Source organism: Ambystoma mexicanum, chromosome 3q, assembly GCF_040938575.1.
Source record: "Ambystoma mexicanum isolate Mex_15411 chromosome 3q, UKY_AmexF1_1, whole genome shotgun sequence".
In the NCBI taxonomy this organism is placed as follows: domain Eukaryota; kingdom Metazoa; phylum Chordata; class Amphibia; order Caudata; family Ambystomatidae; genus Ambystoma; species Ambystoma mexicanum.
Genome location: NC_090926.1, coordinates 1144915331 through 1144928269, shown reverse-complemented (window position 1 = coordinate 1144928269; position 12939 = coordinate 1144915331). Strand labels below are relative to the sequence as shown.

Below are 12939 nucleotides of genomic sequence, written 5' to 3'. Positions count from 1 at the left end.
CAGGTATCCATCCAAGCATGTCTATGTTGATTCTCTTTTCCAAGTCCACCTCCCCCACCGCCCTCCTGATCTTCCGATAGTCCGTCAAACAAAAAGTAGGAATTTCAAACTTCAACCAAAATTCCCTAGCCGTCATCCAACGCAAACCATTGAACAAATCACTAATCCAATGCACCCCGGCTAGATACCAATCCTGCCAGAACAAAGTTTTTCCTTCAAGCGTAATACATGGATTCAGCCAAATCGAAGCACTCGGATCTCTCAAAGCATTGAAACCCAGACACTCCCACAAGGCCACCCAAGAGTTCCGTCCGTAAACTCCTAGTTAGCAGGCCTTCCTCCCTTGTTTGCGATGGCTTACTGGTCAAAATGTCCCTAGGCGACAAAGGGCCGACATGACTAGACTCTGCACACATCCAGTCCTCATGTTCGATTTTAGAAAATCAAAAATATTCCGCGACATAAACGCCAGATGGTATGCCTTAAAATTAGGGACCCCCAGCCCACCCTTAGACAAAGGAAATTGCAATTTGCTAATCTTCAGGCGAGGAGGTTTATTATCCCACAACACTAGAAAATGGCGTCTGGGATGATATCTTGAAGGCTGCCAATGAGGGTAATTTTAGCATGCTCGTCCTGCTGGACCTATCTGCAGCCTTTGATACAGTTGCTTTTGATATTCTTATTTCAAGTCTTTCTACTGTGGCTCAGGCGTGCAAGGAATCGCTGAAATGGTTTACTTCCTTTTTCAAGCAATCGGACACAGCAAGTCGAGCTGGGCACATACACCTCTTATTCTTTGTCGGTCAAGTGTGGAGTTCCCCAGGGCTCACCTTGTCTTCTCTATTGTTTCATTTTTACATATGCCCACTGCTGTATATCTTTTCACAATTTGACCCTCAGAACCACTCCTATGCCGACAACACACACATTTACGTCTGGCTAAAACAACCTGTGTAACCAATGGACAGAGGGTTATCCTGTGCCAGTAAAATAAAAAGATGGATGCTGGAAAACAAACTCCAACTAAATCCATCAGAAACTGATATTATTGTGTTTGGGTTTTAAAAAAAGACAAACACCCTACAGTGTGTCTCATGCACAGCACTTTTTGAGTTCCCAACAATGTTTTCATTCAAGGTAAAAAAAACCTTAGATGCATTTGACAGGCAAATCTAAACTGTGACCTGCAGGCTAACAGAATTGTTAAAGCCTTTAATTTCCATCTTAAACTGCTGAAACCATTGCTACCAGTTGTTTCAGAGAAAGATCGCTCAATGGTACTTGGTGCATTAGTTAACGCTAGGTCAGAATACTGAAATGCCTTGCTCATGGGGATCCCAAAAGCCCAAATGCAGCGTCTGCAGGTTGCTCAAAACACAGCCGTTGGGCTTTTTTTCTCTCTGCCTAGATGCTCAGCTATCTCTCGGTTTTGGAGAAATCACCATTGGCTACCGGTACAGCAAGGGGTCCAGTTTAAGACCCTCTGCCTAGTATTTCAAATGTCTTCATGGGCTGGCTTCCCCATATTTTTCCTCAAATGGTTTTGCCTACCATCCAGATCGCTCTCTTCGATCTTCAGGACAACATCTTCTGGTGGTCCCATCACTGAGGTCTGTTTCGTGGGGCGACAGATGCTTCTCTTGTGCAGGCCCCCGAGCTGGGAATTTGCTGCCATATGATCTTAGAAAAATCAAATCCCTTTGTGAATTTAGAAAAATGCTGAAAACCTTTCTTTTCTGCCTTGATTATCTGGCTTCCTTTTCTTATTAGATCTGCGCCCAGATGCATTTCTTTTTTGTTGCCTGGTTCCACTAGATATGCGCGTTTCAAAATCAAATCATATAATCGTGCATGCTGACACTAGAGTGTGGAAGGGTGTAGGCTGTCTAATCTGTTTTTCAGCCCCCCTTTGCTTCCGCTCCACTGATCCTCTTCCCCCTCATATCAAAAACTCTATTATGATCCAATCTTTGAAGTGCTTGCTGAAGCTCAAACACCTTAAGTAGGAAGGGACGCTGCTTATTCTCACATTAATAATCCTCCTTGTCCCCCTTATCTTTACCATAGCTATAACCACTTTACCAAGCTTACCCAAAGTCCAACAGATTTCTTCACCAACAGCAAAGCTTGCGGTCAACAGCGACAGCCAGAGAACAACTCCACTTAGACACCTGCACTTTGCAAATGTGCCTGTGTTTGGTTTCAGTATTCTTGCCACGTCACCCCCTCCACTCATTGACCTGCAACTATGTATTTCTCACACATTGTACAGAACAGGCCTAATGTCTGCTTGCTTTTGTACATGTTTCGGGTTAAAACATTTATCCGTAATACAAGGCAAATCCTTTATGTAATACTTCTATATTCCCTCAGATCATTGGCATGCTTCTCTGCCTACTAAGATAACTTCTGGGGATACAGGGGACTTAACCACTTGTACACATTCAACAGACTGCCCGTGCAGCAGTGTGCTCTTTTTAACACCAGTCTGCTCTGGTGAAGCCGTCATGCAAACAAAGGTCATAGGAGAGTCACGATAAAGCCCCCTGTGAGCATACATAGCCTAAGGGAGAGCTGGATCCAGAAACAGAGGAGTGAAGGCAAAGCAAATTATCCTTGACTAGAGAATGTCTGGTGGGGGTATTCTAAGGAAGGCTTGATATCAACAGTAAGACGCACTCAAGTGACCGCAGTTCAAGGGTGTTTATTGAACTTCAAAAAGGGTTGGTGAAACGCCTATCTAAACCTAAACCTAAAGATAGTTGCAAGCTACAACCATCAAATAATAATAACACACTCCTAGTGTTGTCTTGTCAAAATTAAAGGGCCTTTACTAATAAACCTATTGCCAATCTTTCCCTCAATACAAATAGTGTGGGGAAACAGTGTTTACAAGAAGGAAAGAATTATTCACAAAATGATATGTCACGATGGTTCAGGCCATTGGCCTCCATTCCTCACGTTTTCAGCACAGGACAAGGCGGTACACCCGAGTTTAGCGCAGTCTCTGGCTTCTCTAGCACAAGTATACAGTTCAATCATTAGCATCAGGGCCTTTCGGGGCCAAGTCTCTCTGCCTTTCAAAGTCTCTTCTTTCAGAAGGCCTGATGCAACAAACAATCCTCTTAGGATTTCACAAATACTCAATTTCTCAAGCGATTCACTATTCCCCTCTCATCCTCATCAGTCGAGTTCAGATCCTCTTAACACAATGTTCAATTAGTCTCCCTCCACCGTTGCTTGGACCGATTTCAAGTTCACTTTCTTTACGCTATTAACATCGAAGACTTTCGATTGTGCATGGAATTTTGATTGACCCGTTGCAGGACCACTTTGATTTAAATTTTTTGTCAGTCTTTCGCTTTTGCCACCTTCTAGTTGGATACCTTACAGAGACTTTTGAATGAGCATACACGCAGTGCCGGACCACTCGGTCTAAGGTATGGTATCTTTGATTCAATGTTCAAGCACTCATCTGTTGTTCAATTTTACTCGGGTTGATTATCACATACGCTACATACACTGTTCGCTTCAGCGTTCACTATACAGTGATGCTGCTTGCAGCCTTGGCTTCTACACAGACTGGTCTGGTACCAGTCCCCCTAACTCCCAGGTTGTGCTGACTTCACTGGTGCTGCTTTGTTGTGGGAGCCAAGGACAGTACCATGGCGGCAAGCGATTATCCCCGCCTTGTCTATCGATGCAGGAGAGCTCCAGGTACCTCCGAGACACAATGCAGGATTCTTCAGCCTTGTTTTCTGGTCTTAGGTTTTCTATTCTCGAAGGTTCATGAAAGTAACGGGTCCTTGTCGAAAAGGTCCAGGGTACTTCCCTCCTTGTGATCTCCTTCTGTTTTTCCGTCTTTCACCTCGGATAAAACTGCCATCTTGGAACTGCTGTTTTCACATTGGAGGAAGTGTAACTGAAGTCAGGTGTGTCATGGTCAGTAACTGCCTGACCCAGCCTGACCATTGTATTGGGATATGTCAAGAAAGCAGCTTCAGTGTTAGTCTGTTTTCTCTCATAACGAGCTGTCCGTGAGAAAGTGTTCGTGTTGAGAAAAGGGGGGGGGGGGGTGTGTGTTCCTAAGTATCCTACCTGGTAGGATGGGGTAAAGGTGTTGCTGGGAAGGGGATACTGTGTCTCGCCATCCGATGACCCACTACCCGAAGACCCCTCACCCAGGTGATCCTCCCGCACTGGTAAACCCCCAGGAACTGGATCCAAAAGTGATGGCCGTGGCCTGGTCACCTGGATGACAGATCCCTGGGGACTAGCGGGTGACACACCTTGTTGTTTGTCACAGTATTTTTTTTTTAATGAGAATTGATTTAATTGCAAGACAAAATACAATTTTTACATGTTCGAACATCGGTATTGAAGTTCAAACATCGGTATTGACTCTACTGAATTCTTACAAGTCATATCCCTCTTGGAGACTCTATGATGTATTTGTTGAGGAAAGTTGTGCCGGTCCTTGGGTTTCTTGGCCCTTAGTTGTTCTAGTTAGGCCCAATTCTTTGACTCAATCACCCAACAGGTTTTTTCCCCACTCATGAGTCTGTTCCACCATTCCTCTTCATCATAGTGTCTTAAGTTTTTAAAAAAGCGTCTTAAGTGTCTATTGTGCGATTCATTGGTTCTGGCGCATACTAAAAGCAAGTGTTTTATTGATTCGTCCTTGTCTGTACAATTACAGAAGCTGCACTTATTTGTTTCTGATTCTTTTCTTAGCGCCATGGTTCTGTGTGCATTTATTGGGTTGAGACGAATTCTAAGGATGTTTTGTTGCGTTTCTTTGTCCTGGCATTTAGCCAGGTACGCTCTTGTTTGGTTAATTTTCACCAAGTCGAAAGGATAATTTTTTATCGCTTTCGAAATCGATGCTTCTTCCAATGTTCGACTCCAGTCACTCTCTAACAGGCAGTTCTTGACTTTTGTGGGGTTGCTTTTCAATTGCTCTGCCAAACTCCCTATCCAGTCTAGAAGGCGGATGTTGTTGTAGGCCCATGCCTCGAGCATCTTGCAGGTTCCTGCTTCTGGTTCTTTTTTAATGATCCTCATGATCAAAGGTGGAGATGGAAGGACAACCTTTCTGTATAGCATCAGCCCTTTCTGGGCTAATATCGCGTTCAAGGACTGTAGGTTCAGTTCTTGTCTTATTAGGTTCATTGGTAGTGCCTGAGGGAGTGATGGGACCTTCCGACAATACACTCCCTATAAGTTTTGCCAGATAGTTTCCCGAGAGGTTAGGCGTGTCTTTGGTACCATATGTTATGCTTGGTACAACCTTTGTTTTGTAAATGGTTAGGACCAGTGTTAGGGAAAAGCGTCCATGCTTTCTGTCAATTGCTTTAGAATTTGCTGAAAGGGACTTTACTTTTTCGAATAGGCTTTCTTGCATCAGTGTTTCCCGCAAGGTGTTGTTTAGGATGATGCCCAAGTATCTGAAGCTTTTCACCTTGTCAAGTTTCTTGCTGTTGATGTTCCAGCTCAGGGGTTCTGATTTTTTGGAAGTTCTTTCAAATGACATTATTTTAGTTTTCTCTTTGATCATCTGAAGGTGGTTTTCTTTTAGGTAGGCCGACAGATTGTTTAGTTGACTTTGTAAGCCGATGGCCGTCTGATCTATCAAGATGTCATCAGCATACAGCAGTCTAGATATTTTAACGTTGCGAATACTTGGTGGGGTGGGAGGGGAGAGGCTTTTATTTCCAACTCTGTGATCATATAATCTGCTATGTATGCGTTATATAGGGCCGGGACCAGCGGGCATCCCTGTTTAACTCCATGCTGATGGAGTTAAATATGCGTCCTGCTCCATTCTAGCGCACGCACATTGAGGTTCCGGAATAATGGGCTTTTTTTGGGCTCAGTATCTCGTTGGGGCAGTTTCTTGTTTCGAGTTTATTCCATAGCGTTTTGCGATTGACCTGGTCCAAAGCTTGGACCAGGTCCATGAGCGCCATAAAAATTCTCAGTCTGCCTTCCATCACCTTGGCCTTCAAGAGTTTTAAGTTTAATATGTTCCCTGAGGTGCCCAGGTTTTTTACAAAGTCAGCCTGTAAGGCAGACTGGGTGGTCCATTCTTGTAGCTTGTCCAGAATCAAGGAGCCAAAGATTTTTCCTATGGTGTCCAACAAGGCTATCGGACGATAGTGGTTAGGGTTCTCTCTGTCTCCTTTTTTGAAGATTTGAACTACCACTGCTTTTTTCCATGAGGGCGGTATGGAGTTAGATCGTACACAGTTCTGGAAGACTTCTTTGATGAATTGTGCCCATTGGGTCGGGTGTTTCTTGAGGTCTTAATTCGTGATGCCATCTGGCCCCAGCGCTCGCGAGCCGTAGAGTTTTTTTATTTTGTTTTAGAATGGATACCTTATCGTGCAGTAAGGCCCAGGGTTTTGTTTTTTTTGTTATTGCCAAGGCTCCAGTTTCGTCTTTTGTCGCAGTATGCAAAGAGATAACCCATACAGTTCTCAAAGTGCTAAACTCTTAAGGACTCAGGAATTGAACTCAGAATCCTACAAATTACTGGACTGTGTCAATTTTCAAATGGATTTTTCAGAGCTTAGTGTCCAAATTGACCACACGTTAAGCCTGTTTGCATGCCTTGAAATAATCTGCTCTGTTTCCTCAAGTCCCATTACCCCTGCTCTCAGAATGGTTTGCAGCACTTGCATACAAAGCCCTTTCTCAGTTGCCTGCCAAAGACTTAGAATTTGCCAAGCCAGCACCCTTTGCCCTTGTCAAACTCTGCAATTTCCCACCAAGTCTTTTACTTCCACTTTGGCCATCACCAGCACATCTGATCCTTACCAGCTGAATCACATATTTCCAAGTTACCTTCTTTGGCTCCTTATCCAGCGCTTCTTTTAGTACTTTGCATCATACTTTGTTTTTATTTTTTTACTTTTTCATCAGATGCTAATGCCTCACAGTTTTCCTACTTCTGTGTGCTTAGTCATCTAAAGCACATAAAGTAACTGAGGTTCGTAGTTGGGGGCACACACAGACCGATTGTGGTCCTGCTCATTGGCCTGCCCTCTGCCCCCACGGTTTTCACCAAGCTTTCGACTGTGGTGACTGCTCATCTCCGAAAGGATCCGATTTACATCTCTTCCTACTTGGATGACTCACACTCAGACATGCCCCCCCGGAGGTGGTGCTGAAGGACCTGCACCATGTTCCATCTACTGTACTGATTAGGCTTCTCCCTCAATAACAAGATCATTCAGATGGTGCCGTTTTTTCCAGTCCCAAGAGCTGCGTTGACCTTCACCTATCTTCGCAATTGCCTATTGTGTATGAGGTTTCTCCATTGAATGCTTTGTGTTCAATGTTCTCATTTTCTGTGATATGATAGCCCTTGTACAGGCCTAAGTAATGTGTTACATGTTATCAAGTGCTCACCTTGCTAATCTGATGGAGAGTGACCTGCAGAATTGAGGAAGCACATCAACCTCCCCAAGCTGTGGATTACTAGGCTGGCATTATTTGTTTTTCTTTCCTTGGTAGTGTATCCAGATTGTGATAGACTAAACAGTGGTCATGCATTACCTCTAATAGAGATCTGGTATGGGGTTGCTAACTCTATGCAAGGAATCCATGAGACTGCATTTCTAGGCTCTGGAGAGCATATCCGCCCTAATGGCATCCCATGTGGCTGGGAGGGAGAATTATCAAGGACACTCTGAGCAAGTGTTCATTGGCCTTCTACGAGTGAGCAGGAAGTTCTGTAAGAGATCTTCGCCTGTTAGTGGGAGCTCTCAAATGCACCTGCAGTCTCTTTTGGAAGTTCTGTTCCAGAGAATTTCTTCTGCCGGTAGCGCAGGGGCACGCAGTAGTTGCACAGTGGAGCATCAGTCTTCTATATGTTTCCGAATGAGGAACTTTGCATCCACCCTGATACTGGTCACCTCACACTGGGTGACGTGGTATCTGGAACTTGTGGACATGTCCATCGCCTTCATTCTTAGAGGCTGATGTCCAAGGAGTGGAGCCTGTCGGACATCCTGGATGTATGCATTTACTCCAGAAGACTAGCTACAAGGTCATTCTACGCCTGCAGGCATATATTCTCCACCTTGTGCCGGACCTTCAGATTGGCACTATTAAGGCATATCTGCTAGCAATTTTGGTCTTCAAGAGGGCTCTTCTTTTCCCACTGTTAGGTGGTTTTTGCAGAGATTAACTAATCTGTTTCCTTCATGCCAATTCATTGTTCGTCTATGGGATTTAAAACTTATTTTAACATGTCTCATGGCTGCTCCTTTGGCTGCCTTATATTCGTGTCCTTTGAGGATAACCATCTTTAGTGATATCCAAGATAGCCATCATTTCAGCTGGACAAACAAGGGAGCTTCATTCCCTCTCTGTCAAGCCTATTTTCCTTGATTTTGCCAAGGCGATTGACTTTAAGGGTGACATGATCCTTCCTTCCTTCCCAAGGTTAGTGTCGGACCATTTGCTGTTAAAGAAGATCAATCTGGCTGTGTTTTCCACTCCCCCTCCTTCATTTAAGATGGAGGAGAGATTTAACTGTCTTGATCCCAAGAAGACCCTAACCTACTACGCCTCTCGGAAAAGAGACCTCTGTTTTACCTGCGTGTAGGTTTGCAGAGATGTTTCTAATCAGACCCTGTTTGTCCTTCGCATTTCAGAATGCTACGATCTGGCCAACAAGGAGGTGCCTAAGGGACTCTGGGAATATTCTGTTAGTGGCTCTTGATGCCTACCTTTGCCTTGCCAGAGAGTGTTGTAGATATGGACATCTGTTAGGCAAGTATGTGTGCTATTCTGCACACAATCAGCAAACATTACTGCCTGGATTCTTTGTTAGGTCAGGAAGCCTGTATTGGTTGTGTGGTGCTCCAGTTCTTTGTTCTACTCCGAATTCCATGTAATATCCTTCTTTAGGGGTCTTTCTAAGATGAGAACTCTGTAAGGAAGGCACACAATAAAAGAAAAACTTCCTGAGTGCTCGATAATGATCTTTCTGATGGAGTAGATCTTCATTCCACAGACTCATCAACCTCCTCACCCTACCCTTTCTGTCAGTAGTGTGTAATCTCTTGCAATTGTGCGTGTTATCTGCTGTACCGGAGTGCAAGGAAAACTGAGCAGGAACAGGTTACTTAAGGTGAGCAGTTTGCTCTTTACTTCCTTCCATCCAATGTTTTCACTGTCTAAAATGTTACTTCTAATGCAATGTTCCATGGTGCACAAACAAGGCGTAGGCGATATAAAATAGTTCCTAAGAAGAAGGTGGAATTAAGATTAAGACTTTATTATGGGTCATGTTTTGAAGTGAAGATAACTTTAATATGAGTAACTTTTCTTTGTTATTGCTCCCATAGAACATGGATTGGGATGCTCTACTTAGCAAGCGTCTGAAGCCTCCTTTTGTCCCAGTCATCAAGTGGCGTGAAGATGTTAGTAATTTTGATGAAGAGTTCACAGCAGAGCTGCCGAAGTTGACACCCCCCAGGGAACCACGAATACTCACAAAGAAGGAGCAGGACATGTTTAAGGAGTTTGATTATGTCTCTGACTCCTGTTAGCCCCTGAGAATGACAATGATGGACTGTTGTGTCTAGTTCAGCATGAGGTGAACAAGCTGGCGCATGGAGCAAAGACAAGCCTATGAGTGCAGAATTGTCAGGACCATGGACGTGTGCAGTGGCATGGGGACTTCCCACTGAAATTCTGCTTCTGCATAGTCTGGATTTATGCTCCTTGTCCTCTGGACCTGCTGCTGCTCCACCATCTCCCTCCCTTTTATATTCTATGCTTCATCACCGGATCTTTAATGGCTGTGAATAGGGAGACATGTCTGCGTGGATGACAGGGGTTTGGGGGCAGCTGATTAGCTAGGGTTTTAAATCAGCATTTCCTACTTCAGATGCACATTGGGATTGGACCATTTTGCCTTATTTTCAAATCTGGTTTGGACCACTTTTATCATGTAGTTTTAATTATTTTATAACTAATATATGTATCTTATGGAACCTGTGGCCAGCTCAAATCATGTTATTGAAGGTAAGTGGAGAGATTTCAACAAAAACTACTGCTGATTGTTCCCTGTTCTAGCAGGAAAGATTGTCAGTGGATGAGCCAAATGAAGATCAGGTCTCTTGGCTTAGCGGGTAGGAAATGCACATAACTCAAGCAGGGAGAATAGGGTGCATGTATTGCCATTTCCAGCTTAGAATTGGTACTGTGGCTGGGAGTTAGTCGAAGGAGACATAACCATGTGCCAGAAAGAGAGACGGGGATGTCAAAAAGATGCCCTTGGGGAAGGACATTAAAGGTTGAGACGCTCCTGTTTGAGGTAAACATAGTTTGAAGGAAGTTTCCTGGGGTTATGATGAAAATGTCTCATGCCGAAAGGGTATTGTTAGCGGACTGAGGTTTCTACAGACAGATGCAGTACATCTAGCTTTTAGTCGTTTACTTTCTTTGGCCTTGGTTGAATGAATTGAGCGAAACTGAAAACCATAGCCAATCAACCTTCCAATCACCTGTGAACTGTGACTAGAGAAATTGTGGTCTCGCATATCAGCATATCATGGCTAACATTGAAATTGTCATACCCTAATGCTCTACCTGCCTGCTGGCTAAAAGTTGCTATCCATGAACGGTATCTGGTAGCATGTTTTTCATTGCCTTGAAGAGGCCGAAAGTCAGGTAAAATGCAACATCAGAGGGATGCAAATGTCCTTTGAAAGGTTTCAGGCACTCTGCGTGTTATTGTTTACAAGAGATGTTCCATTTCCCAACTGCTTGCACAGAATGAGTTGCACACTCCAGAGAAGGTTGCGTGTGAAGCCCTTCTCATTTCCAACTCTTTATTGGAACCAGATATTTGGCACTTTGGTCTGACTATCCCCTTGGAGCCTTTTTTTTAATTTTATTTTTAGGTTTTTGTTTTTTTACATGAAGGACTTTTTCTTTTAGCATATCGCCAGCAGCTCTAAGACCCATCTTGGTGTAGATGGATGGCGAGGGATTTGGATTCATCTTAAACATCAGCAAGCCTTTACTCATACTTTGCTATTCTTGATGTCCCCTACTCCAGTGAAGTATTGCAATTTGATTTGTGCTTATGGTGCTTTGCCTAAACACTGCAAATCTGAAACTTCTCAAATGCTGTAAATAGGAGTCGTTGCGCAAGTAGGTTATTCAAACTGTTGTAAGGGCAAAGGAATTGCATCTGCACTCGCCTGTGCTCTAAGAGAAGCGTCTGGGTATTGTTACCCTTTCTCCCCGCAGGAAGTGAGAAAGTGGTACTGCTTCCCTACACCACTTATTCTAGTGCTGCTCAGAATGTTAACACCCCAAGACAGATGACTGTGCTGATATCGAAGGACTTTATTATGTTGCAAGTCAAAAAACAATTAAAAACACTGCCGACTTTTGTCTTTGTTGCCAGAGTCCTTTTGTTTTCCTAGTGCTGCTTACACCCGCCATAAAAAGGGATTACAGCACTCTGGCCTACCTCACCAGTATGTTTTCTGATTTGGGTGCCACTAAATATACACAGCTTATTTGTAAGACTGATTAGTAACATCTTCAATTGTTATATTTGTTTTTTATCCACACTAATAGGGCCAGGGAACCTGGGAAAAAATGGTATAACATGAGAGCATAATTGGTTAATACTTTCTCACTCTTTATAGCCTAACCCACAAGTATCCAATTCATGTCGTTCATTAGACCAATTTTAAAAAAATAAAAAATAAGGATTTTTAAAAACCAAGCAAACGCCACATCATGCACCAGACTTGCATGGTTTATAGATAAAATGCTAACGATGTAATTAATTAATCCCAGGTGCATTATATGACATCAGTAAGGGCAGAGTACAACTTCATTCAAAGCATTTGGATATTATTGGAAACACACTAATCTGGTTAGAAGCAGTGTACGGTAAATCATATGTAAAAATGGACATGGTTAAGTGTTTTTCTCAAGCTCAGTGAGACGGTGTATGAACACATGTTGTATGGAATCAAGGTAAGTGTATGTTGGATGTTATAACTCAGGCTATGCGTGACAAATAAGTGTGAGCATGTATGTAATACAATGTTGAGGTGCAGGGAGTGGAGCCTGGCAAGAGGTTTTGAATGGCAGTTAGTTGATTCATTTATTTGAGGTTTTGGAGTTGGGGTGTGTTTTCATCTCATCTTGAAATAAATTCCTGACTCCTGCTGGTTGCTCTGTGACATTTACAAGTGGTGTGGGGTTTAGTGGCTGGTGACTTTGAGAGACTTGGCAAGATCGCCACAGGATTGTAATACTCCTGGAGCCCTGCTTGCTCTTTCATCCCATGATCTGGAGGGGGCGATCTCCCAAGAAATCACTGCCTGGCACTCCTGCTTACCTGTGACAGAGCTGTCACGTATCACACAACGAATCCATAATTGTGGATCATGCATTACTCAACTTTCTGTATAGATTGCTCCCTTCCGCATGGGGCCAGTAGTTAATGTATTTCTTATATAGCGCTTCAAAACCCTTAGGTCTTAGAGCACTAATATAACAGAAAACATTATTATCCCAATTTATCACCCTCAGAAGGATGAAAGGCTGAGTGGACCCTGGCGGAATTCAAACCTGCCACAGCAGGTGGCGCACAGATATCAGAGATAAGCACTTAGCTCGCTGTACAATCTGACAGGTAGTAAGGGATGTATCTGACACACCACCCTTCATGTTCTAGAGCGGTGCCATGCAGATGTAATTTTTTTATTGTGTCATAGCCATATATTAAAACCATGTAATACATACTTATGACTTTTAACACATACAAGAAAAGATTTTTTTTTAACAAACATACTTAACAAAGAAGGAAGTTTAAAGATAAAACAAATTAAAATATCACTGAAGCTAACAAGAAAAAAAGAGAGCAACTACTTCAAACGACAGGAGCGA

General features: G+C 43.3%; 1 protein-coding gene across 4 annotated transcripts in view; it reads left to right on the top strand.

The window, feature by feature from the left end:
- The window catches only part of LOC138447689 (serine/threonine-protein kinase N1-like), a 1645716-nt gene extending 1634293 nt beyond the window's left edge, over nt 1-11423 (top strand). For all 4 annotated transcript variants that reach the window (XM_069603962.1, XM_069603960.1, XM_069603961.1 and 1 more), the window contains one exon: nt 9363-11423. In XM_069603962.1, the coding sequence (XP_069460063.1) occupies nt 9363-9566 (204 nt within the window). In that variant the 3' untranslated portion in view covers nt 9567-11423. The remainder of the gene's footprint in view (nt 1-9362) is intronic.
- The last annotated feature ends 1516 nt before the right edge of the window (nt 11424-12939 follow it).